At 43.6% G+C, this 24,993-nt stretch overlaps 1 protein-coding gene across 1 annotated transcript in view; it reads right to left on the bottom strand.

Annotated features, from left to right (window-relative positions):
* Nucleotides 1-3,822: 3,822 nt before the first annotated feature.
* The window catches only part of HLCS (holocarboxylase synthetase), a 105,284-nt gene continuing 84,113 nt past the window's right edge, over nt 3,823-24,993 (bottom strand). The window contains exons 7-11 of the mRNA XM_050332790.1: nt 17,047-17,114; nt 15,812-15,972; nt 11,849-11,963; nt 8,670-8,883; nt 3,823-7,948 (exon numbers count right to left, since the gene is read on the bottom strand). Of these exons, the coding sequence (XP_050188747.1) occupies nt 7,780-7,948; nt 8,670-8,883; nt 11,849-11,963; nt 15,812-15,972; nt 17,047-17,114 (727 nt within the window). The 3' untranslated portion in view covers nt 3,823-7,779. The remainder of the gene's footprint in view (nt 7,949-8,669; nt 8,884-11,848; nt 11,964-15,811; nt 15,973-17,046; nt 17,115-24,993) is intronic.

Raw genomic sequence — 24,993 nt, 5'->3', positions numbered from 1 at the left:
CGGCGGCAGAGGGGTAATTTGCGTTTAATTAAGAAGCCACAGACTGTAATGATCTGCAAAAAAAGGAAAAAAAAGAAAAGAAAAAAAAAAAGCATGAGAAAACGTGGTTACATTTACTGAGAGCAGCTGAAGGTCGGTGAGGGACAGAGTGGTGTGACAGTGGTCAGGAAAAACCCCCTCCATCCAGCTTCCCGTGCTTCCTCGTCCCAGACTGAGCTCTGGTGCCAGTGGGAAGACACGTTACAGATCTTATTTTTGTTATTTTATAGTGTGCAACAAAAAGAAATGATAGGTGTTATATGCAGAGATTTATATGAAGAACATTTTGTTTTCCTTACCCCCGCTCCTTCTCAAAATACATTCAAGATTTTTTTTTTTTAATCATTAACTATACACTTTAGTTTAGTTCTTTTTTTTTTTGGACAAATTGTGTGAAAACTTTACATCAGCTCTCCACCCCACACCCTGAGAAATGAACTTGGTTGAGAGAGTGGTGATTTTTAGAGGCCACAATCCAGCTGTACTAACCAAACAGAACTCAAGTTTGGGGGGAAAAAAAAGAAAAAAAAAGAAAAAGGAAAAAAGAGCTTATTTATTAATTATCCCAAAATGTTTTAAACTAAATAAATCAAACCTAAATTTGATTTACTTGACATAGATTTCAGTGTTCTGAGATCGTTACCACCGCCATTCATCTTGACAAGGGACAATACAACAAATTAATAGGTATTACAGGGTTACAGGTCTTGTCATGGCAAATTGGGACAAATTATGTACCAGGAACTAACAACTATTCCCCATAAAGTGCTGTAATAAGAAAAAGGAACTTCTCAATCGTGCGTTTCACTGGGAACTCTGGGAGAAACGAGCAGATTTTAACCCCAGCTACTCAAAAATACATCTTAATAACAGCACCAGAAATGTTTTCTTTATAGTCAAGAGAATAAGGAACGTTTATGCTTTATTTTAAACTTGCCAGTAGAATTGTGAGCTTTGAAAGGTTCAGCTTTCAACACACTGAACTTCCTTAAGGGTCAATCTTGTTGTCAGCACAAAGGCAGGGATTGGGGTCTGACCGACTCGTGCACTTCACAAATCCCAAACGGCACAAACACTCCCCATTAGGGATAGATTTTCACCCCCTTTATTTTTCCTTCTTTGGGAAGTTTACAAACGAGGGGACACGTGGGGCTGTGTGTGTTTAATTGACAACAGTCAGTCTGCTGTGGTTTTCAACCACTTCCCCAAACTTCCTCAATTGTTTTCTTGATAAAACAACGAATGACTCCCTAAACAAAAACTGTAAAATAAAAAACAACAAATGTTGCTGTAGGTCCAAGTCAGCTTTGCTTTTTAGCCCAATTCAAGGCTAATTCAGGCTTTTCAAAGTCTCTCTCTTACCTCTCTGAAGAGACCTTCACTGAAGAAACAACCTGGGACAGTGGAAGGTGTCCCTGCCCACGGCAGGGGGTCGAACTGGATGATCTTTAAGGTCCAACCCAAACCATTCTGAGATCCTTTGAGAAAACACTTATGTGGTTTGTGCAATATGGAAAAAACTCTTGCTCCTGGATTGCACTTTGTCAGATAAAACCATAAGGGAATAAACACTTTGAAAAATTACATGTTCTCCATCCTTTCTGTGCAGCAATAGAATCAGAGGATGGTTTGGGTTGGACCTCAAAGATCATCCAGTTCCAACCCCCTGCCATGGACAGCGAACCTTCCACCAGAATACAACAACACAGTCACTTCCTTCTGTGTATGAATATTTACTGCTATGAGTACACAAAAAAACCACTTTAAAATCATAGGTTTGAAAACAATTTTCAGTATTTGCATTGCTTAAAAAATTAAAAGGTTAGCAGAGAAGGCTTTATTATAAAGTGATGTTCACTTGGAGGCTCTCAGTTGTCTGATTTTTTCAATTCCATGGAAAGTACACTTCATGCTAAATATAACAACAAACACCTAATCAGTGATTATCAGAATAATGACTTAAAAAAAACCAAACAAACTCAAAAGCAGAACCAAAGCAGCATAACCAGCCACTCACTCGGCGTGACTGTGCTCCTTGGCTTGTTTAATGCTGGAGAAGCTGAAGGTCTCCAGAAAAAGCTGTAAAAACGTAGATTATTATCACTCTGACTTTATAAATCCAAGGGATGAGACTCAAGTTGGTTTTCCAGTGGCTGTGGCCAAGAGTGCTGCTGATAATTGACCCCAACTCCTTAAAAGACACAATTAGGCAAATGTTGATTTCGTTAATTAAACCCATGCCCTAGAAAGGAGGAACTGGCGTCGTTTGCATCGTTAAAAGGAAACCTGATGCACAGCTCCCACGCTGCACTTTGTGCCTCATTAATGGCATCGCTGCACCCAAAACCTGCTGCAGTTTTGCTGCCCTTCTGAGTCCTCCTGGCCATAAAAAAACCCCGATTTTGGGAACGTCCAAATCAGGTTTTGGTTATTAAAAAAAAACCCCACCATCGATATTTCTCAGTAAAACACCACGGAATATTTCTGCACCCTCTCCCTTGTTATTCACACTTCCAGGCTTTTTTTCAGGGAGCCTGAGCAGAGGAGGTGTTCCATCATTCTCCCCCAGATGTTTTATGGGATACTCGGGCGCTGGAACTTTCCCCTATTAGGGGGGAATAAGAGGGGAATAACGAACCGATTACACCCCAGATGATAACACAGGGGAGGTTTTGTGATTACAGACCTGTGATTACAAAAGCAAAAGTGTGAAACCTTTTTTTCTTTCCCTGCCATTCCGAACCCGGAGAGCAGCAGCTCTGTGTTCGCAGATGGAAGAGGGGGTCAATTACACCAAGAGAAAAACACGACTTTTAAGCAGGTAAACCACAGATGTTCTCGGCACACTCGAGGGGCAGAACACGGCACAGCCACCACAGTGGCAATGGTTTTAATAATGGGGAAAAAATTACGACACTGAAGCGGAGTGTGAATTGGAATATGTTACGAAAAACCACCTCATTTCTCCCTTTGAGCCACTGAGGACGCCTTTGTCGTGACACTTCACGGGATTTTAACCCTTAGTGGGGGTTCAGATCTGGCAAGAAAATGATCTGGAGAGTGGGAGGGGGAATATTACACCAAAATCAAAGGATCATGGAAGGGTTTGGGCTGGAAAGGACTGTAGGATCATCCCCCAGACCGGCGTAAAGTCAGAAAAGTTCATCCCATATTAAGCTTTTTACCCTCTTAACTGAAGGAGTGCAATGTAAACAAGGTGGTAAGGGAACAGACTCATCTCCAGGTCTCTTCAGCCCTGCGATTTGAAAAAGGCTATAAAAGTAATTTGAAGGGAATTAAGCCCAGGGGATGTAAAATTGGAGAATCGTCTATCACCGAAAGTGCAAATGAACGGGAAATCTGCCAGATTTTCTCTAAAAAAATCTCCAAACAGGACACAAATGATTTTCTCAGCACTTCAGTCACACTTCCAAAACAACACAGGGAAAAACGTTATTATTCCATTTCTTTTCCTTGAACTTTAGTTTTTGCTTTTTTTTTTTTTTTTTTTTAAATATGAGGCAGATTAAAAAAAAGCTATTTGGCAAGTGTAGGTGAAGAAGCACGCAAACCAAACAACCTAATAACGCTCAGACCTATATATGTACTCCCTAAAAAAAAAAAAATGTAAAGCATTTTTTGCTTATTTATTCTGTAAAACAAAACCCTTTAAAATGTTAATAAAACCCTGTAGCCAAAGGAAAAATCGAGCTGGATTCCTCCTTTTCTTTTTTTTTATTTTTTTTTTTAACCACGAAACACAGCGTGTCACAAATAACGGGGTCGACATCTGAAAATTTATTTCAATTGAGGTTTATATCTGATAAATAACACACTATAAAACACAGGGATTTTTTTTTAAATTGGTTGTATTTTTGCCACGTTTCGAAGGAAGAGACACTTGGGGGGGGACGCTGCAAATAACAGGGAATCACTAATGAGCTACTGGAGCACCACATCAGTTCGCAATTCTCTCCCGCAGTTCTCTTTTCTCCATCGTTTTTTGACCTCTGGTCCTTCCTCAGCCCAGATTTAATTTCTTTGGTGCGGGGCTCGGGGCGCTGCATCGCCGCCGCCACTTACACATGCAAATGCTTCCATGGGACCAGCTGCCCCCAGCAATCAGCACAATGACAGACATTTTTTTTTTTTTTTGCACATATAAAGCTCCTGCGTCTTCCAAAGGAGTTGCACAGAGCAATTCCTGAAAACTGCCGATGCAGCTGAATCGGGAAAAGCAAAGAAATAAATTTTTGTACAGCAGCACAGAGGATTAAACGCTTTAATATTATTTCCAGGTAATAGCCCTTGATTTGCTGGATAAATTTAAAAAAAAAATAATAAAAAAAACAAAAGCTCTGAAGTCTTATAAACCTTTTACTAGAAGCGAGATGTGCTGCTCGAGCTCTTAAACGGTAAGCACATTATTACTTTTTCAAATCTTTGGAAGTAGCTTTGTTGCTGACTGGGCACAACCTGCTGGCCTCCCTCTGAACGCACACACACGTGCCAACACGCCCAGCAGAAGTTTTCCTATCAATAAACAACCTCCACAAATGTTTTCACAATGAGAAATGTTATAACAGAGTCCAGGAGAAGGGGGGGGGGGAAAAGTAAAAAAAAAAAAAAATGAAGTCACAGAAATATGGACGTCGCAATAAATGGGGCTTTTTTGAAAGCACTTCATCAAGAAAATAGTTTAAGATATGACATCAGCCCCACAATGGAAGAGGTGTTTTACTAATCCAGACAGTTGAACGAAATGAAACATTTTCAGTGCATTACTCCTGGGTCTGGAGTTGTCTGATTCTCTCCATACCGATGTCCAGAGACGCTCGGCACCACATTTGTCTGAGAACAAGAATAACAAGGATTTTCCTACAAGAATGTTGCGGCTTTCTGGGCGTGCCAAGTTCGGCACAGGAGGAGTCAGGCTCCTGGCTGGGCTTCCCATCTACCTGACAGGGGCTCCTGGGCTTCTCCACAGGAGCAGCTGCTCCTCACAAGGACCTCTCCCAGCTTCTCAGTGTCCCACGGGAATTCTTCCCTGTCTTTGGTTCTTCGGAAGGGGAAGCAGCAAACCCTCCATCCAAAGTCCAGGCAGTTTCCTCCAGACCACAGGTGAGTTTTAGACATTTTTAGGACACCAGAACAGGCCACTAAAAAAGGCAAAGTGATATTCCCAGACACATCCAGACTTAGTTTAGGATCTTGCTTGTGGAAAGGGAGCTCAATCCTAAGCCTCTCCCCAATGCAAAAATTTTTGGAATAACCTTAAAACTCAAAAGTGAGAATAGAACCAGCCTATCATTAAGGCAGCCAGGAAGGAATCCAAAAAAAGAACAACAGCAACCAGGAAATGCTGCAGCATTTTGCTCTCCAAAAAATCCCTCAGCCACAGAAGGTTTGCAAGTCCATCCTTCCCTTCACACAGGAACATGTTTTATCCTTTTCCCCCGTCATTCTTTGTCCCTTGTGAAGGGAGAACACATTTTAAGGAAGCCATTCAAGCATGACCTGGTTGATAAATCTCTACAGGCACTTCTCAGTCTCCCTGGAATACACGAGCAAAATCCAAGGTGCTTCCCACGGGCACATCCTGCGGTGCCAAAGCCAAAGTGGAGATGGTGTTTTAGCTACAAATATCGTATTAAGGGAAAGTTCTGTAAACCTGTGTGGTTGGAAAACCAGTACCAGAGCTCTGCTTCCCCCAGCTGACATTGCTCATAAGCTGCTTGAGGGAAAAGGCAGAAAATGAGTGAAGATGCACAAGATGTGAGCGTGCACTTGCACACACCCCCTTTTTATGCATGTGCATAAGTGTGGTTTCTTCTTTTTTACTGAAACTTGATTAAGTCAGACTAGAGTTTCAGCTGATTACAACATGCATCAGTGTTTCATTCTGAAATAAAGGTAGCTGCCAGAAAATTCTCAGCCCAAAGCAGTTTTGAAAGCCTCAGGTGGGAAAAAGCAAAACCTGGTGTTGGTGTGTATCATTTTAATTATGCCAATCAACAGCTGTTTACACTCCACTGGACAGTTCCCTGCAGTTCTGGTGTGCAGCCTCACAAGATCTGGATCGTGGGGGAAAACAAACCAGCAGGGACACGGACAAATCCACTGTGATATGGAGCAGAAAATCCTAAACGTTACAGGGACAACTTAATTCCCTGCACTTGCTGCCAAACCACCTAAACCCTAATATGTGAGGATTGGTCAAAATTACCATTACAGACCAGTTTCCTGGTTTTAAGACTTCTTGGCTTTGTAACTGAAACAATCTCCTAACATGTTCAGATTGTTTATGAGGCGAACTTTAACCCCAAGCCCCCATTTCTGGCGGGTAGGAAGTAATTTCCTCTGTGGAAACCAATTTGGCCGATCCCCCCTCCAGCAGGGGACGAGGGAATGGAACGAGCAGCGCTGCCTACTTGAGGAAATGAAGCTTGAGGAAACATCACACCTAGGACAAAAGTTATTTTGCACAGAACTGTTTGAAGAGCTGTGGTGGCCAAGTCTTGGCGTGAAGGCCCCGGAGAAAAACCCGCCGAGCCGCTGTCGCACGGAAAACTCCCACGGGGATGCTCCAGGATGCTTCCCAGTCACGAGTAAAGTGTTGCACCCCACCTGGAACTGTGCAGGCAGCCCCCAAAAACAGCTCCTTTCAGGTCAGCAGGTGTTAAAGCTCCTGCTTTTAATGGCAGGCAGCAAACCCAGACGCTCTGCTTTGGGAAAGGGGGTGACAACAGAAGCTGTGGAGGAGAATTTGGACACAGGTGGACGGTGTGTTTTCTCTTTCTCACTGCAGCAGTTGTTTACAGCAGGGAATCTCTCATTTATTCACTTCACTGAGATCACAATATAACCACTATCCAATTTTAAACTAGTTAGAGCTTCCCTCTCCTGACGTGGGATTCCACAATGACCTTGGTCAGACACTACTCCAGTGGGCTTTTCTTACAGGGGCTGAATCCTCTTGGAAGATTAATTCAAAGGACATATAAGATGATTTACTCAGATCCAGTTGCCTAAGAAGAGCACAGTGCCAGTGATTTGGATAACCAACCACAGTTCTTAAGTGCTGATGGAGTACTCTCCAAAAAACTCAAGGCAACCAACAGAGTTGGAGACCTGAGAGCAAAGCACAGGTTGGTAAATTGTTGCACAGGCCCACAGGGAGAAGAACCAAGGCAAGGATCTCCACTTAGACCTGAAGTTAAGCACAGTGGTAATCCCAGTAAGTCAGAAATATCTGATGTTCCAGCTGTTTTTAGTGCAGACAACACATAAACCAGAAGGCAGTTTGAAAAAAAAACAGAGTAAAAAAAGTAAACATCGTCCTGCATTTTGCTAAAGTACAACAAAAACACAGAGACAGAGAGAGGAACTATTCAGCCACTTCAGTTTCTCCAATACAGTGTGTAAATGAAGAGAAAGTTCTGTTCATTGCAAAGGGTTCCTTTGCAACCAGAGTCCTCAGAAAGAACAGACGCTTCCAAAGAATGGCAACATCGGGGTGTTCTGAAGTTGATACAAAAGAATAAAGGCCTTCAGCTATGAGATCACCACCTCTTTTTGAGCTGTTGAAGTTATCCACATCAAAAACCAAAGACAGCAGAAAATCAGAAGGAAAAAAAAAAGAAATCAAGCTGCCAACTCCCCTTCCCACCTCTGAGCAAGTTCAGCCGATGGTGCCAAACACTAAAGAGTTTCCCCTGGTGCTGGGAGCTCTGGGGGCAGTTAATGCTTTGGGACTATGAGGTTTCTCAGCATGTCAAAGGAGTTGCCATCTGGGTGCACAGACTCGATCCCTTTGCCTTCCTCGTGGACCTGAAGGTATCCGTAGTCGTCTATCCCGACGATCCACGCGGTCGGCCCGTCCTCGCCGCGCAGACGGACTCGCTTTCCGCTGGGGAGAGGGAGAAAGAAGCAGGGTGTTGGTGGTTAATGGTGGGCACTGCACAATTCAAAACACCTCAGAAGGCTAATCACAGAATGAATCCGCAGAATGGATTGGATTGGGATCTTAAAGGTCATCCCATTCCCACCCCCACACCTTCCACCAGCCCAGGTTGCTCCAAGTTCCATCCAATCTGGCCTTGGACACTTCCAGGGATCCAGGGGCAGCCACAGCTTCTCTGGGCAACCTGTGCCAGGGCCTGCCCACCCTCACAGGGAAGGCTTTACCCTCCAACAGATTACTTTTATTTCCCACTTCACTGGTTCTTTACAGAGAACGATTTTCAGCAGCATTTTCTATCTGCTTTAATTTCCTTTGGTGGAATGAACAGAGTTGGAGTTAATCCAAACAGTCTATTTTATTATAATTTTTTTTTAATAGAAGCACAGCAGCTTCATCAATCACAAACCAAATAATTTCCAACTCCTTTTATTTGGAGATGACACAAGGAAAATACCTGGGATCATTCTTTAACTCATGCCAGTCCGTTGATTTTAGCACGTGCTACTTTTATTCTCCCTTAAAAATGCACTTCCTGCTTGGGAGTATATTTTAATTAATTTACTCGTTTTAAAGGAAATTTAGCAGAAAAGGTAGAAAAAGACAAAACATCCAGGAGTCCTTCTACCAACTTGCTTAAAAGAAAGCCTGAGAAGAACATTATTCCTACCTGTGCACCCAGTACTTGTAGTAACGGGGGAGAACTCCATTGGGCCCCTTCTCCTGAAAAATGTCTATGAGCCTCTCCAGCACAGTGACAGTCCTGGCTATGAGGCAGTCTGCAGTTAAAGGCTTCAGCTTTGTCCCCTCTTCCTTATTAAATTTTGTGATGAGGTCATTGATGCATATGGTGGGGTTGCTGTTGCTCACATTAAATCCGAAGCCTGAAGAAGACAAAGGAGAAGGATCAAAGGGACGAACACTCTGTTACCACCAGAGTCACTACTTTATTCAGCTACTCAGTACAGTTATTCCCTAGGGATGTTTCCAGTAGTTGCTTTTTTTCAATCTCTTACACCTTTAAATCTTCTCACTCTTGTCATTACAATTCTCAGTTCAGGTGTTACTTGTTCCTTGTTGTTCCTTGCCCTCAAAACGCTCTTTAGAATTACAGAAGCCAATCCAGCAGGGTCTTTCAGCACCACACCATCCAGTCAATGAGGGGTGGGAAGATGGTAACTGGCACTTTGGTTACAGTAACATCAAAGTGAGAAATTCTTTCATGTCATCAGCTAACTCATAGTGAACCCCTGATCATTCTCTGAGATGGAGTTTCATCTTTCAGCCTAAAATGTAATTCAGAGACCTCTGTGTTTACTACAGTTGGCTGGTTGCATTTTCTGAAAACCAAGCCTTTTTCACTCAGCTGATAAGCCTTGTTTGGCTTGCTCTGGAAAGCCCAGAAGATTTAACTTTAACTTTCTAAGACTCCAGTTTGCTTAATCTATCTCACCACAGCATATCCTTTAGAAGCCTCAAGTGTCTCGCTGAGATTTCTCCAGCTGGAATAACGTTGGCAGAACGCCTTTCTTGTTTAAATATGGCTCTTGGGGCCTTTCCTGCTGCCTGCTGGAACAGGCTTCGAGGGATGTAGAGAAATATATTGTATTACCTGTTTATTTTTTTCTCCTAATAATTTGTTGGGTTTTTTTTCTCCCCTCAGACATTTGGGATAAACCCCGCTGTCTGTCAAGCAGTGTTAGACATGATGCACCTCCATCTGCAAGAAGGTGCAGATACCTTGTTTTGTAAATTTACTATTAATGAGACTTCCACGCATATATGGAAGTAATTTGTGTTAACTGTGAGGAGAAGGATCCCTTCAGTGAAAAGGAGTTTTTGATTTTTAACCAGTTCAGGGAATGCAACACAAACAGGGCCCAGTGATACCAGTACCAACACACTGATCCCGGGGAAATGAGCTGAAATGCATTACTGGAAAGAGATGAAGGAAAATGAACTGGAAAACACTTTGTGCCATGGCAGCAAATCCCAACTCGGCTGTTTCCACTCAACCACAGCACAAGGGAAGAGAGTGCCCTGCGTGTAGTGTTGTGAGGGGGCATCACAGGGCTTTGGGGTCCCTCAGCAGCTCTCCTTCCGAAAGCCCTGCCACCCTCAAGTTCTTAATTTTTACATTTCCATTAAAAAAAAAAAAAGGTTTGGTTTGGTTTGGTTGTTTCTCTTTTTAATCAGGTTTAAGAGCATGGAACATGAAGTGTTGTCCTCTGCGAGGCCTTGAGCGCTGCAAAGGCAGGTTGGTCTCTGCCCTTGTTCTTCTGGGGTAATTCTCACAGCAGTGAAGGTCTGAAGAGCTTTGATTCTGATCACTCTCCTCCTGTGTGGGATATTCCTCACGAATGCCATGGAATGATTGAGTTCAAGGCCTGGCCGTGGCACTCAGTGCTCTGGGTTGGGTGACGAGGTGGGGATCGGGGCACAGGTTGGGCTTGACAGACTTGGGGATCTTTTCCAACCTCACTGATTCAGGGATTCTGTCTGGGTAAGGGATCTGCACGACTGTAGAAAAGGGATGGTGCACCTGGTGCATCACTTTTCCTGCTGTGGAAGTTGGATCTACCACCACTACTGATTTAAGAACTTAGACGTCATGAATCTCCCCAACTGCTCTCCATGACACACGATGGAAAAGCTCCTTAAATTCATCTGTAGCAAGTAGGTTTTAATTTTGGAAGCTTCCAGGTGAAAGTAAACTGATGAACAGGTACATCTTTTGTCTACACCACCCCCAGGATAACTCCTATGGGTATCAGAGAGAACAGACGCAGAAGGTTTTAATTTGAATTTAATGGTTTGGTGTTTAGGGTAGGAAATAAAAGGTCCAAACCAAATATTTGCATAAGAGATATCTGATATAATAAAATATTTTGTGATCCATTTCTGCTTTTCCTCTGTTAACCAGAAAAGGCTCTAGAAAAGCATGGAAGCAATAAATGATTAATGGGGCACAGAGAGACTTCTTAAGTGTCTTGGTGTAACTTCCATTACAAAATGAGGATATAATTGAATAGAAAATGTAATGCCTGGGCATGTTTCATAGAAGGAGGTGATCACTTCCACTGTTTTGTTTGTTTGCACCTCTAAAATTACAGCACCTTGACAGAAACCACAGATAACACGACCACACTCCCTTTCCAAGACACTTTCCTTCTGTTACATTCAAATATAACCCAACTGTTATCAAATTCTTTAACCTTTTAGACTTGTTAAGGAATTTTTTAGACATAGCAGAGATAATTATTTTTGGAACCAGAACCTGGAGTTCTGCTGGCAGGTTTCTGACATGCATCTGTGATGCTGCTGGTTAGGGGAAAAACCTTCCTTATCAAACAGCAGGATAATTATCAGACTTGAGATGATAAAAACACCTCAAAGATTAAAAAATTAAAACATTACTATGTGTACGTAGCTCTTCCTCTGCTGATTTAAAAGGCATGTTCTTTATTTAACTATCTGTCATGTTATTAAAAAAAGCAAATAGAAAAAAAAAAAAGGAGACAGTTTTTAGCATATTCTACTAGTTTTGCAATAAATCAAGAACAATCTTCCTCTGTCCTGTGGTGCTCTTTCTTTGAACTCTACTACCTCAGCCCAAATGCCTGCATTTATGTTTTCCTTGTCAAGCATGTGGAACTATTAAGAAAAATGAAAACATTTACTTTCTCTGCTTCCTTTTGATTTAATGTTGTGCTTTACTTCCTAATGCCTGCTGTCACTATTTGTTCTTGTCGTTACCACGTGAACTTATATGGACATTAATAACAAATTTCTTCAGGGAAAAAAAAAGCAGCACATAAAAGCTCGAAAAGCTTGAAAATAGACATTTACCAATCAGTATATGAAATGTTGTTTCAATAAGTGTCGAGTTTACCAGAACTCCACCAAGCTTCATAAGGTCACTGTAGTAAATGTCATTTGGCCATTTCACTCGCAGCTCAATATCCTAAAAAAACCAAAACCACACATTTAGAAACGTTTTGCTCTTCAATACTCATTATAAGAACACAGCTCATTCATCATTCCATGCTTTGTATGGAGTCACAGAACGGTTTGGGTTGGAAGGGACACTAAAGATCATCCAGTTCCTCGCCCTACCATGGGCAGGGACACCTTCCACCAGCCCAGGGTGCTCCAAGCCCCGTCCAACCTGGCCTTGGACACTTCCAGGGATCCAGGGGCAGCCACAGCTTCTCTGGGAATTCTATCCCAGCCCCTCATCACCCTCACACCCAAGAATTCCTTTCTAATACCCCATCTATCCCTGCCCTCTGGCAGTTTGAAGCCATTCCCCTTGTCCTGTCCCTCCAGCCCTTGGAAATAGTCTCTCTCCATCCTTCCTGGAGCTCCTTCAGGCCCTGCAAGGCCACACTCAGGTCCCCCCAAAGCTTCTCTTGTCCAGCTGAACAATCCCAGCTGTGCCAGCCTTTCCTCCCAGCAGAGCTGCTCCAGCCCTGGGATCCTCTTGGTGCCTCCTCTGGGCTCTCTCCAGCAGCTCCCTGTGCTCCCTGTGCTGTTCCCAGGGCTGGAGCAGCTCTGCAGGGGGGTCTCACCTGAAGGGGCAGAGGGGTAGAATTTTCTCTACCTCTTTGCCACACCAACTGTGAGAACTGTGAACTGCTCTTCAAAATGAGAATCTATCTAAGTGCTCCACAAATGTGACTGAAAACATCATAGTAACGTGGTGACCAAGGAGGATGGCAGCTGTCAGGGAAAAGTATTACTAATTAAATACATATATATATATATATATATAAAATAGAAAAAGGCTTAGAGTGTCCAAAAGGGGACTAAAGATACTAGAGGTTGTCAGTCTCAAAATGGTGAGGTTTTATAGAATAATTTCCTTCATTCATGAGAGCTTATTAAAGATTTAAAAGATTTACTCAAGAAGGATGCAAACTGAGGCTCAGTGCTGATGAACAACCAGGGGAAGCCCCAAGTAACATCCCCGCTCTGCTTGAGGATCCCTCCAGACTCCAAAGAGACGGTGACATCCTGAATTTCCGAAAGGAAACTTAGCAGACAGGAGAAATTCCAGTTCACAACCGGATAAATAACTCGACTGATGTCCCAAATTCATTCAGGCTCTGGGCAGCGACGCCGGAGCTGGAAACACAAACCGTGCTGTGTGACACCATCCCAGCCCGATAGAGAGGGGGTTTGTTGAAACCACAGGACCGAGCTGAACTTTGCACCGGCTACTTGAACACAGAAAGCAAGCAAATGTGCTTCCTGCAGTTTGAAAAACTGCACAGGACTGAGCCCCCGGGGGCAAATCACGGGAGGTGCTCCCGGGCTACGAGAGTCGCGTTCCCTCCTATTGTAGATTACGAAATCCCTTTACAGGATGTGTGAAAGCTGCACCTGGGTCCATGGCTACGTTCCTGACAGATTTAAAGGCCAGAGAGGAGTCCATTACACGTTCATTGACAGGAAATACTACCTGATTTTGCTATCAAAGCAGTCTAAGGGAAAGTATCGGCTCAGATTCGTTATGGAAAACGACTCGACTCTCCGCGCTGGGAAAAGGTTTATAGGAGGCTCCTGAGACACGTGAAGTATGACATAGTTAAATGGTATTATCAGTGATAAAAGGTCTTCTGCAGAGCTACCCAGTAGATCTTACTTGTGGGGAAAACATGACACCTGTAAGACACCAGGCAGCAGCTCTGTGACTGAAGTGACGACAAGCAGGAAGAACGACTGAGTCAGTGGGGTGTTCTCACGGTGTCAGTCACACAGCACACAATCCTCGCCCCAGAATGGATTCACAAGGTGCCACACGGTGGTAAAGGAATGATGGATGTCACAAAACGTGCTGGGAATGGAGCATGGAGAGATGTCTGCTGTCCTCAGAACGGGAAAGCCAAGCCTTCTCCTGATAGAAGGCCCATTTGGACCTGCAGCATTAACATCCCACGGGGAAACTCCCAACCGAGCCATCAGATTTGCTCTCTGAGGTCACAGGACAAAGGCCTCAAGTGCTGCTTCTTCAGCAGAGTCAACAATCCTGGCAATCCTAGAAATGATGGCTGGTTGATACACTGAGACGTGGGTAACTCGGGTTTTGGAATGGAAATCCTCAAATGGGCTCTGAGCAGAGTGAAGGGCATTAAAGTGTGTTAATGTGTTATTAAGATTCTGACACACTCCCACAGAGGGATGGAAATTTGGAGGAGAGAATGAAGCCTATGGTGTCCCCAGCACTGGAAGGAGATGGATTTGTTGGAGTGAGTCCAGAGGAGGCACCAAGAGGATCCCAGGGCTGGAGCAGCTCTGCTGGGAGGAAAGGCTGGCACAGCTGGGATTGTTCAGCTGGACAAGAGAAGCTTTGGGGGGACCTGAGTGTGGCCTTGCAGGGCCTGAAGGAGCTCCAGGAAAGATGGAGAGAGACTATTTCCAAGGGCTGCAGGGACAGGACAAGGGGGAATGGCTTCAAAGTGACAGAGAGTAGGGTTAGATGGGATAATGGGAAGGAATTCTTCCTTGTGAGGGTGGTGCGGCCCTGGCCCAGGTTGCCCAGAGAAGCTGTGGCTGCCTCTGGATCCCTGGAAGTGTCCAAGGCCAGGAAAGAGGAAATTTAAGCCTTGAGATTCTGATAAATTTTTGAATTTCCATGCTTTAATTTGAATCCTGCCCCTTAACATGAGTTTCATCCATCGCTGACGTCCTGTCAGGTTCAGTTCCTCTCTCCTGCTCACAGCTCTTGCTGTGCCCACATTGCAGGGACAGGACATGCATTGCTGCCACACACCATTTTTACATCCATATTTAGCACTTCAGGCACCTTTCTCCACTTGGATGGAATAAAGCTAAAAATGCCACAGCATGCCAGGGTAGGCCCCCAGAAGCAAAACCACCTCCATTTATAAATTAGCTCCTTCCCCAGTCAGCCCCCTGTTTTATAAAACCAACTCCTGTCCCTCCCGTTTTAAATGGTTAAAGTATTCACTCTAAGCAAATATTTTATATTGCAAATTTTAGCCTGGAGCATTTTGTTTTTATGGTCAGGTTATGAAGCACTGAAGTTAAGAGGGTTTTAATAGGAAGGCTGACAGACCCTAAACTACAGCAAAGCTACTGGGTGCCACTATAATAAAGTTCATGTGTAAATGTGTATAAGTCATTGATTTTCTGTAATATAGGAAACATATGCTTTAGTTAACTACTTCTGTAAAATACCAAAGTTTTATAGTTAGCAAATATTAGGAAATGGTAACATTAAAAAGGAGATATATGAGGTGATGAAGAAGACTGGTTCTTCATTTTAATACTGATGACAGGACACTTGATTCCCTCTCGAGAGCAATACTCCTAAGTTCTTGCTTTAGAAATTAGTTTTCAACCTTAAACAAGGGTTGGAAAAATCCTTTAAAAGGGATAAAGTGACCACTGAAACAGCACAAACAAAACCGAAAAAAAGCAGCAAAGGATTTGTCAGTTTTATTCATTTTCCCTTCTCCTTCTTCCCCGACCCCTTGGAAATCAAAACAAATTAACTCAAAATTGTTGGGCAAACAAAACGGATTTTTTTTCTTTACTGCTGAGGACTGAGGCTTAAGTTTCAGAAGATTATGAGTGAAATGAGTGGAGTGCACTTAATCAGCTCAGCAAAAGGCATGTGGACACTAAATTGCTGAAAACATGTAAGTAATCAAATGTTATCAAGGTTAAGGTTATCACTGTATTAGAGCTGAAGAACTATACTCTGATATTCTACACACAGAAGGCACAGTCCAAACCTGAATTCAGTGGAAAACGGGAATTCTGAGATAAATTAGAACGACATACCTCATATCCTGGTATTGATCTGACTGACTCCACCACTGCCAGAGACACCAGGTGCTGAATAAAAGGAATTCTCTGGCCTAGGTTGGAATGGAGGGGAATGGTGATATGCAGAGTGGAGAGAGCACAGCCCATGGGGCTGAGCCAAACATTCCCACCACGACCTGGGGAGGGGCAGAGAAAAAGGGAACTTCAATTCAAGAAAAGAGTGTTTATAAAAAAAACACATCACTTTGTGAAGGTAGGGAAGGATTCAACAGCATCCATCAGTCTTGTAATGAGTTTACAAACTGATTTTGAAAGAAGAAGGGTGAGAGTGCAAAGCTTTTTCTTGGAAAAACCAGCAGTTTGTTTAATGTTCTTATCCTTGGAAGTGTCCAAGGCTGGGTTGGATGGAGCAACCTGGTCCAGTGGGAGGTGTCCCTGCCCACGGCAGGGGTGGAACAAGATGATCCTTAAGGTCTGTTCCAACTCAGGCCATCCTAAGATCCTATCCTATGATTCTAATGTACAAGTTGCTACTCAATTTCCCACCATATCCTAAATTATTTGCTTCCAGGATTTCCCTGGTCTCTGTTGAAGTGCACAAGCATTTGTGAAGCTGCTCTGAGTGCACCTAAAAACCCACCCAACGTTGGGAATGAGCTCCACACGAGGCAGGCCCGCCCTGAGAGCCTGGTGAACATCTTTACATAGATCTGTGCTCAGAAAAGCTTGTCAGGCCAGCAACTGTGGTCTTCTAATAAAATAAATGTGGCTTTTAAAGAAATGCTAGAAGCTTTCTGGGCAAGAAAAAGGGCTTGCTGACATTTATCTGCAAAAGACTCTTCAGGCTGGTCCTGCAGCCTCAAGAAACCTCTCAGAGCAAGGCAAGACCAGGTCTTGCTCCAGTGAAGCCAAAAAGGATTTCTGCTGTGGAACTCTGACTTGGATTACACTAAATGCAGTTTTACACTAAATGTAGTTTTACACTAATGGCAGTTTCCATGACTGGGGAGACTTTTTGGCAGCAACCAGAAGACCACTAAATCATCTCTGCAAGAACCACCAAGTATCCCAAAAATGTTTACTTTGGGCTCTGTGTACTTGGGGTTTGAGTTTGAACCCCTCAGTTCAAGCAGGAGGAGAAGAAGACACAATCATTCTGTAGGTTACACTATCAAAAATAATCTTTGAAGCAGCGAGATGACATTAAAATGTCCTGTTTCATCTGTTTAATGCACTAGAAGGGAACTTACCTTTCCCTTGTGTTTGTCGAGCAGCAATTGCTATTAAACCCATCTCCTCAGGCACATCCAACATTAACCTGCCAATTAGGAAAAAAAACAACAAAACATGCTTATCAGCTGCAACACCAAGCTACACTCATGAAAATCAAGGCTTAAATATCAGGCAGTATTTTATGTCAGCACTGCACCACCACTTATCCCCTTTCAGTCAATGTTTACTCTCGATCAAAACCCATCAGAATATTAAGAACTGGTTAACTGAAAGATGATGATGTAAACCATTGCTGTGTCTATCACACTTCAGAGCCATAGTTCATTTAAGGTGCCTTCTGATAACACAAGTTTTGTATTTCTTCACATTTTCCTGCAGTGTCATTTTCTTTTTTTTTTTTTGCTGTCGTATCTTCAGGAAGTGACAACCAGCAATTCCAGACATTTGTTTCTACTTACAGCAAATTTTTGTCCATGCTACAAAATATAAGAGCAGCAGTTTCTGATTATTTAGAAAACCAATATGGTGGCAATAAAGCAGTTTAAAAGATACACTATCCCCTGAGAACTAATTATGATTTAACTACAGTAAATAAATCTACACCTTCTGAGAACTCTAGAGAACACTGGCTTATTTTAGGCTTGTGTTCTGCTTTTAAAATAGTTTCACTTAAAAGAATAGTAACTTTCCTCTGGGGATAAGTAGAAAGTGCACTTTAACACCACCAAATGAGTCAGTGCTAGACTTGGGGGAAAAAAAAAATAAAAAGGGAAGAAAAAACCCTACTGTGAGAACTTCATTCAAGCCACTTTAAACCAGATCTGAACTGTACCCACCACCCTCCTCCATTTCACGTTTTCAGGAAGAGTTATTTAACAGATAAAACACATTCAGCGTGTGCCCTCTGAATTTCTGATCCTTCTGAGAGGTGTTTTAAGGTGTGGAACCAAGCAAAGACCTGCTGGGAGCAGAAGTGTCCCCTCACTGCCCACAGATGGGTCTTTGTGCAGGTGACAAGCTGAGGAACCTCCTGCTCCACAGGCCCTAAAATGGGGCATCAGTAACTCCTGGAGGTGCCAAAACACAAGAAACCCCAAGGTTCCAGAGTATCTTCCAAATGACTTATTTGCTTTCACACTGATCAAAAATGGTTACTGGGGGGGGACCAAGCAAAGCCTGGACCACAAGAGCCTTTGCTAAGAACAGATCACAGAATGCTGGGATGGTTTGGGATGGAAGGGACCTTAAAGACCGCCCAGTTCCAACCCCCCTGTCGTGGGCAGGGCCACACAAACCAACAGAAGCTGGGACAGGCTCCACAGCGCTTTCCCACAGGACTCCTGAATGGGGGAGATGATGTCAAAGAGCAACAGGTTCTTCATCTCTCTGCCAGTGCCCTTCCAGTGCTCGTGAAACACCGCTCGATGATCCTCTCCTTGGGACCCTGGGGATGACACACTGAGACCAGGCTCACCTACCCACCTACCACCAACCTTCAGCAGTACATTGTACCTCTTCTCAGCACTAAATCACAGGATCACCAAGGTGGGAAGGGAGTTCAGGATCACCCAGTGCCACCCTCACCTGGGACACTTCTTGCAAGGCCTGACCACTCCTGCAGGGAGAAATTGTTTCTGATCTCTGCTCTGACCCTGCCCTGGGGCACTTTGAGGCCATTCCCTCTCCTCCTTTCCCTTGGGATGTGGCAGCAGAGCCCGACCCCCCCTCCCTGCCCCCTCCTGTCAGGGAGTTGCAGAGAGCAATGAGGTCCCCCCTGAGCCTCCTCTGCTCCAGATAAACCCCCCAGCTCCCTCAGCTGCTCCTCACAGGACATGTTCTCCACACTCTTTCCAATCTCCATTCCCTTCTCTGGACACGCTCCAGCCCCTCAAGGAGAAAATCCCCCAAAGCTCACGAGGTTTCATCCCCGTCTTCTGGGAACAGCCTGATCTCAGTCCCAACACCAAGCCCATGGCTTTGCAACATGAAAATCTGATTTAAATTTGGAAGCACAGTTAGGAAGAGATTATAGGCTTTGTTGAAGCACACTGATGTCTGTGACTTCTCCGCTCACATATCTGTCTTTAAATAGGAGAAAAAGAAAAAACCAAACAAACAAACCAAAACAGCCATGTGCTGCCACGATGGGAGGAAAACAAACAGAGCAGGAAAAAAGTTAATTAGGAACCCAAAACACCAAAGAGATATGATTAACAGAGCACATGAATGCAGCTATTAAAGGCTTGGCAGCAGGTAACAACATATTAAACGGAGAGACCAAGGTTGTACTTTTTAAGGGCCACATGAAGAAGTTCTTTAAAGGACACAAGATGGGGAAGTTGTGAATACCCAGACTGATACAGCAAGAGACAGATAGATTTAGTTTTACTGCTTCCTGAGGTTGTGCTGGAATTACTGCGAAGCCTCTGATAATAAAACAATCTCCACACGGCCACCCCCTGCTCCCCCCCCCCCACAAAGACTTCAGAGCTTTGTAAATGGTGGGTGTGCTTGTTAGTTGTTTTTTTCAGGGAGAAACAACTTGGATTTCCCTTCCCAGAAAGATTAACTGTACGTGCACTTTTTCACATATTGACTTCCCTTCTTTTCTTTCAACTTAATCAGTTGCAGCTTTAACAGTTTAGTTTTTCTGCAGTGACTTAATCACAGTGCTCACCACATTCCTCCCCCCCACCCCCCAAAAAAAACCTTTTTCCTTCGAGAAATTCTCTGTTCTTTTTTCTTTTTTTTGGGTGCTCATTAACTTGCTCTGCATATTAAGTCAAAAGACCACATTGAGATACAAGAGTAGGGAAAAATGAAATGTCTGGAGGCGAATTCACCCATCAGGAAGAATATCAGATGGCACTTTATATGATGGTTGAAGATGATACTGGAATTTTATGTGGATTCTGCTTTGAACATTTTTGTGGTATTTTCCAAAACGTGAGCAAGGTACTTTTGGTGTTCAAGGATATTAAAGCAGCTGAAATACTAAGGGAGAGATTCTCATTTCTCAAACAAATACCCTCCTCCCCGCCCTGCAGAGCATACTGAGAATGCTGTCCCGAGCAATAAGCAATATTTAATTGTTTTACAGACATTTCAAGTGTAAGGAGGACACTTGGCCACTCAACACAATGAACTTTGGCCCTACAAGAAAATAAAATGGGAACTGAAACCACAAAAACCTATGTTTGAGTAATGTTAATGGCCTGACAACTATAAATTTCACTGATGTTGTGGATTTAAGATTGAAACTCTCATTAATGCATCCTGCTGTGTTACAGAGGTATTCCAACAGGCAGCATTGAATTCCAGATGTTCAAATACCTGGGCACCAGAGGGGGGAATTCTGACCAGATTTCTCCCTCCCCTTCGAGTCCCTTGTCTGAAAATCTCACTCTCAAATAGCTTATTCATAGAGTATTATAAATATATTGTGGTCCAGGTGGATGAACCAACAGATGAGCAAAGAGTGTTTGGATTCTGGGATTGAAAAGTAACGGTCTGGGCTCCACCTCTAGGCTGGAGACAACTGCAGCTCCTCAGGGCTTTACCCCGAGACTTGGCCTATCTAACGTCTTCATTGGGATAAAAAGGAAATTAAGACAAAAGGAAATGAGGAAATAAGAGGAGGAAATGGCATGAACATCAATCAAATTTGTGAGGAACACTGATCTATGAGGATAACCAGACACTGGAAGAGAGGCTGTGCAGGTTTTTAAGATCTGACTGGAAAAAGCCCTGAGCAAGTTGGTTTGAATTAATTGCTGACCCTGCTTAAAAGTAGGAGGTTGGTCTAGAGACCTGTAGGGATCCTTTCCAATCCCAGTGATCCTTTAATTCCAGAGTATGTACAGAAAGTTGGTATCTCTGGTGTTTCCAGCAGTCATTTAGGTTTGGTTGAAACCAGTCAGAACAAGCCATTAGCCACCAATTACAAAAATAGCAATTTAGCCCCAAGGCTGTTCCCTGGAATCCCATATCCCAAGCAGGATCCTGAAGTCACTCTCACACTCTCTCCCTAGCCTAAATATTTCAATTTATTCATCTTCCACTTTCCACGAGGCATTTTATACGTGGCCAGGTGCAACCTGAAGGCTCCCAAAAGATTGACCCCTCCCCTCCACCAAGGTGAGACAAGTAGAGAACACCTCAACTGTTAATCCTGCTGAGGGCTCATTTCAATGACAGGAATCTCCCCATTCCACACTGAAAACTCTGCCTACATCCAGCAGGCAAAGTGTCTGCCAGAACAGCCTGTTCCATGAATGCTCTCTTCTGTTCTTGTGCAAAAATTCTGAGCTTCTTTCCACTTTCTAGTGGGCTCCCCTATAGCGGTGTTAGTACAGAAAGGGCCATTTAGTGTCAGCTTGAACTCCTTGGATGCACCAAAGTCCTGCCTCAGTGAGAAAAAAAAGCATTAAAGGGAGTACAATGTCCCAGCCACAAGGAAAAGTAAAAAAGTAATAATAATAATTAAAAAAAAAGGGACTGGAACCTTGGACAGCTGGTTTCTTGTACCTTCCTTCAAGGAATCCTACAAAAAAAAAAGAAGATTGTCCTCTACTAGACATGACACTCTCAGCAAGGAATTAGAGATGAGCAACTTACAGGTGGTTAAATCTCTGAGAGCAGGACAATAATGACAATCCAGTTCCAAGGAAGCTGCAGGATCCAGTGAGGAGGGCAAAGTCAGGGGAGTTATTTTCTCAGCTGGATCCATGCTCTGATCTGGCTCACCACAAATGAGCTCTGCTGTTGGCAAAAGGGAAACAACACTAAAAGATGCCAGTGGATGGAAGGGAAGAATAAACCACCTCTTTCTTCCCACCCTGCTTGATTTAAATGACAATATTTTGGCCTTGGAATAGTCCCTGCTTTGCTTGTGGAATTGCTTTGACAATCAGGCCTCCTGCACAGGCAGGAGAGTAGAACTCTACCACTAAACCCTCATTTTTCTGCTCGCTGCATTTTTCAGCTGGTAATTTTCTTGTCTCTTTATTTTTATACCAGATATTTTATAATTAGTCCTTTGTGTCTGTTTATAGGCTTTTCCTCTTTAAAAAAAAAAAAGGAAGAGAAAAAGAGAATTTTAAAACACAGTACCATACAGCCAAAGGTGTCAGGAAACATACCCAAATAAGAAAGGACTCCAAAAAATTAGTTTGCCAACAAAATGCCAGTAAAATTCGAAACCCGGGTTCAGACACACTGGGAATGTTCCAAAACTGCAAACTTAAAGAACTTCTTTATTCAGTAAATCAGCTTCTCTGTGAATATCATCAAGACCCCAAAGTTACAGTAAAGGAGGGAGTTTCCACAGGGAGATGTGAGAAGAGTTTAGGAGTTTAAGTTGTTTCGATTTGTAATTTGAAAAGTAAAAACTTGTGGTGCTTTGAACAATTTATTTCATTTTTTTTTCCCCCCGTAATAAGCCACCTTTTCAATTCCTGGCCTTTCTTTACTTGAAAAAGATACCTGAAGCATCCCCAAAAAAATTAACATGGGATACATGGAAATGAAAGAGATAAAACACAGAACTCCAGAGCCAAGATTTTAAAAATAGAATAGTTACCGGAATGCAGAGAAATGCATTTATCATAACACAGTAAGAGTAGAATCTTCAGGTTGGAATAAAGAGTTACAAACATATTGATCAAAACCAGACCTAACCCCTCTTGTCCAAAGTGAAACACAGCGAGGATGCTACGAAGAATTTAAAAACACGCCCATCAGTGCAGGTTGTGGTGGTGCCACTTCTAGCAGAGATCTCACCACACTTCCCTGGAGCCACGAGCCCAGGAGTGACCAAGGGTGGGGGGATCCCCAGGATCAATCCAGGCTGGGCATGAGCAGATGGAGCAGCCCTGGGAGAAGGTCCTGGGGGTGCTGGTGGGGGACAGGCTGGACATGACCCAGCCCAGAACCCCCCGTGCCCTGGGCTGATCCCCCAGCGTGGGCAGCAGGGCAGGGGGGATTGTGCCCCTCTGAGACCCCCCTGCAGAGCTGCTCCAGCCCTGGGAACAGCACAGGGAGCACAGGGAGCTGCTGGAGAGAGCCCAGAGGAGGCACCAAGAGGATCCCAGGGCTGGAGCAGCTCTGCTGGGAGGAAAGGCTGGCACAGCTGGGATTGTTCAGCTGGACAAGAGAAGCTTTGGGGGGACCTGAGTGTGGCCTTGCAGGGCCTGAAGGAGCTCCAGGAAAAGATGGAGAGAGACTATTTCCAAGGGCTGGAGGGACAGGACAAGGGGAATGGATTCCCACTGGCAGAGGGCAGGGTTAGATGGGGTATTAGAAAGGAATTCTTACGATGAGGGTGGGCAGGCCCTGGCACAGGTTACCCAGAGAAGCTGTGGCTGCCCCTGGATCCCTGGAAGTGTCCAAGGCCAGGTTGGACAGGGCTTGGAGCACCCTGTGCTGGTGGAAGGTGTCCCTGCCCGTGGCAGGGGGTGGCACTGGGTGATCTTTAAGGTCCCTTGCAATCCAAACTATGATTCTGTGCCATCCATATGGCCCTGGAAACACAGAAGGCCAGGTTGGATGGGGCTCTGAGCAGCCTGGTCCAGCTGATGTCCCTGCCCACGGAGTTGAGGGCATCACAAACATCAGGATCTCAAAAGTAACCCACTGTGATTGTGAATTTACACAGTATTCCTTACAGTCACCCCTCTGGTAAAAAAGCAAACCGAGAGCTTTTAGCAGACAGAGAGATTTGAGCGTGATGTTCGGGCCAGTTTCTACTCTGGGTAATTACATTCCCTTACGAACATTTCTCTGCAATTTACTAAGACAGCACTTCATTTCCTGTCTTAAATCATCGAGGGGTGTTAAACAGTTGCCATGTTTCACCAGAGAAGTGATGGAGTTATTCCCAAATAGCCACTCAGACGGGGTTAATGTCGGACAAAAGACACCGGACTTATCGTGCAAGTCAAAGGGAGCACGAGGAAGAATTCTGTGTGAGCAGAATTAGGTGCCCTCTCCACATCCTTTGCAGAGCTTTCCATTGCAAAATGGGGAAAAAAATCAAAGCATTTCAACAAAAAAAAAATCCATTCCTTGATAAGTAACTGCAGAAGACCTAAAAACTGAGCAGCAACATTTATTTTCCCTACATTAACAATTCTTCCTTTATCCTACTACTACTGAAAGCTTCATCAATACTTAAAATCACAGAAAGAACTTATAGTTACGAAGATACTCTAAAAGGCTTTGCATTTTCTTCCACAATTTGCTTTATTTTCTTTGATTTTACGCCTGCAACAAATTCAGGCCTTGGTGGTTTATGGCAATGTGGCTGTTGCTATAAACCCAAGGATGCAGTAAATTCCTGGTCTTTCTAATGTAATCCTAACTGATAAACAAGCTTTAATTTTAAAAACTTAATTAATTAAGTTTTTAATTCTAATTTTTCTCCTCCTTCAGAAGACACACCCAACAGTTCTAACTAAAATTTCAGGCAAAATTCCTCCATTTCCTCCATTGCCTCGGGCGAGCCCCCCAATTTTAAAATTTTCACCTCCCGCCACAGAACTTCAAAAAATACACCCAGAGCTTCCTGTCAGCTCCGAGTGTTTGTTCATGCCCTGATTTGGTGACACTGTGTGTTACAAACATCACCACCAAGGTGGGAATTTACCACGTTCCTCTGGCGTTAAATCAGATCTTCCCCGTTCTGCCCCAGGTGTTACAACCATTTACAACCCAACTTCATAAAGTGGCAGGTGAAGCCCAATTATTTCCCTTGCAGGGCTTTTTTTCCCATTAAGCACTGGGATGTATGAAATCTTTGAAAAAAAAAAATGCTATTAACATTTTGATGTGCAAAAGCAATCGAAACACCCCGTTCCTTGTCAACAAGCCCAGAATTTAATTTAAAAACTCCCACAGACAAAATAACCGATTTTTTTTTTATTTTTCTACATCCCTTTTGAAAATTAGGTGTGCAACACTGAGAA

Source organism: Myiozetetes cayanensis, unplaced genomic scaffold (genome assembly GCF_022539395.1).
Source record: "Myiozetetes cayanensis isolate MyiCay16 unplaced genomic scaffold, myiCay2020 scf5-8, whole genome shotgun sequence".
In the NCBI taxonomy this organism is placed as follows: Eukaryota; Metazoa; Chordata; class Aves; order Passeriformes; family Tyrannidae; genus Myiozetetes; species Myiozetetes cayanensis.
Note: the sequence above shows the minus strand (reverse complement) of the source record. Positions and strands in the feature narration are given on the sequence as shown.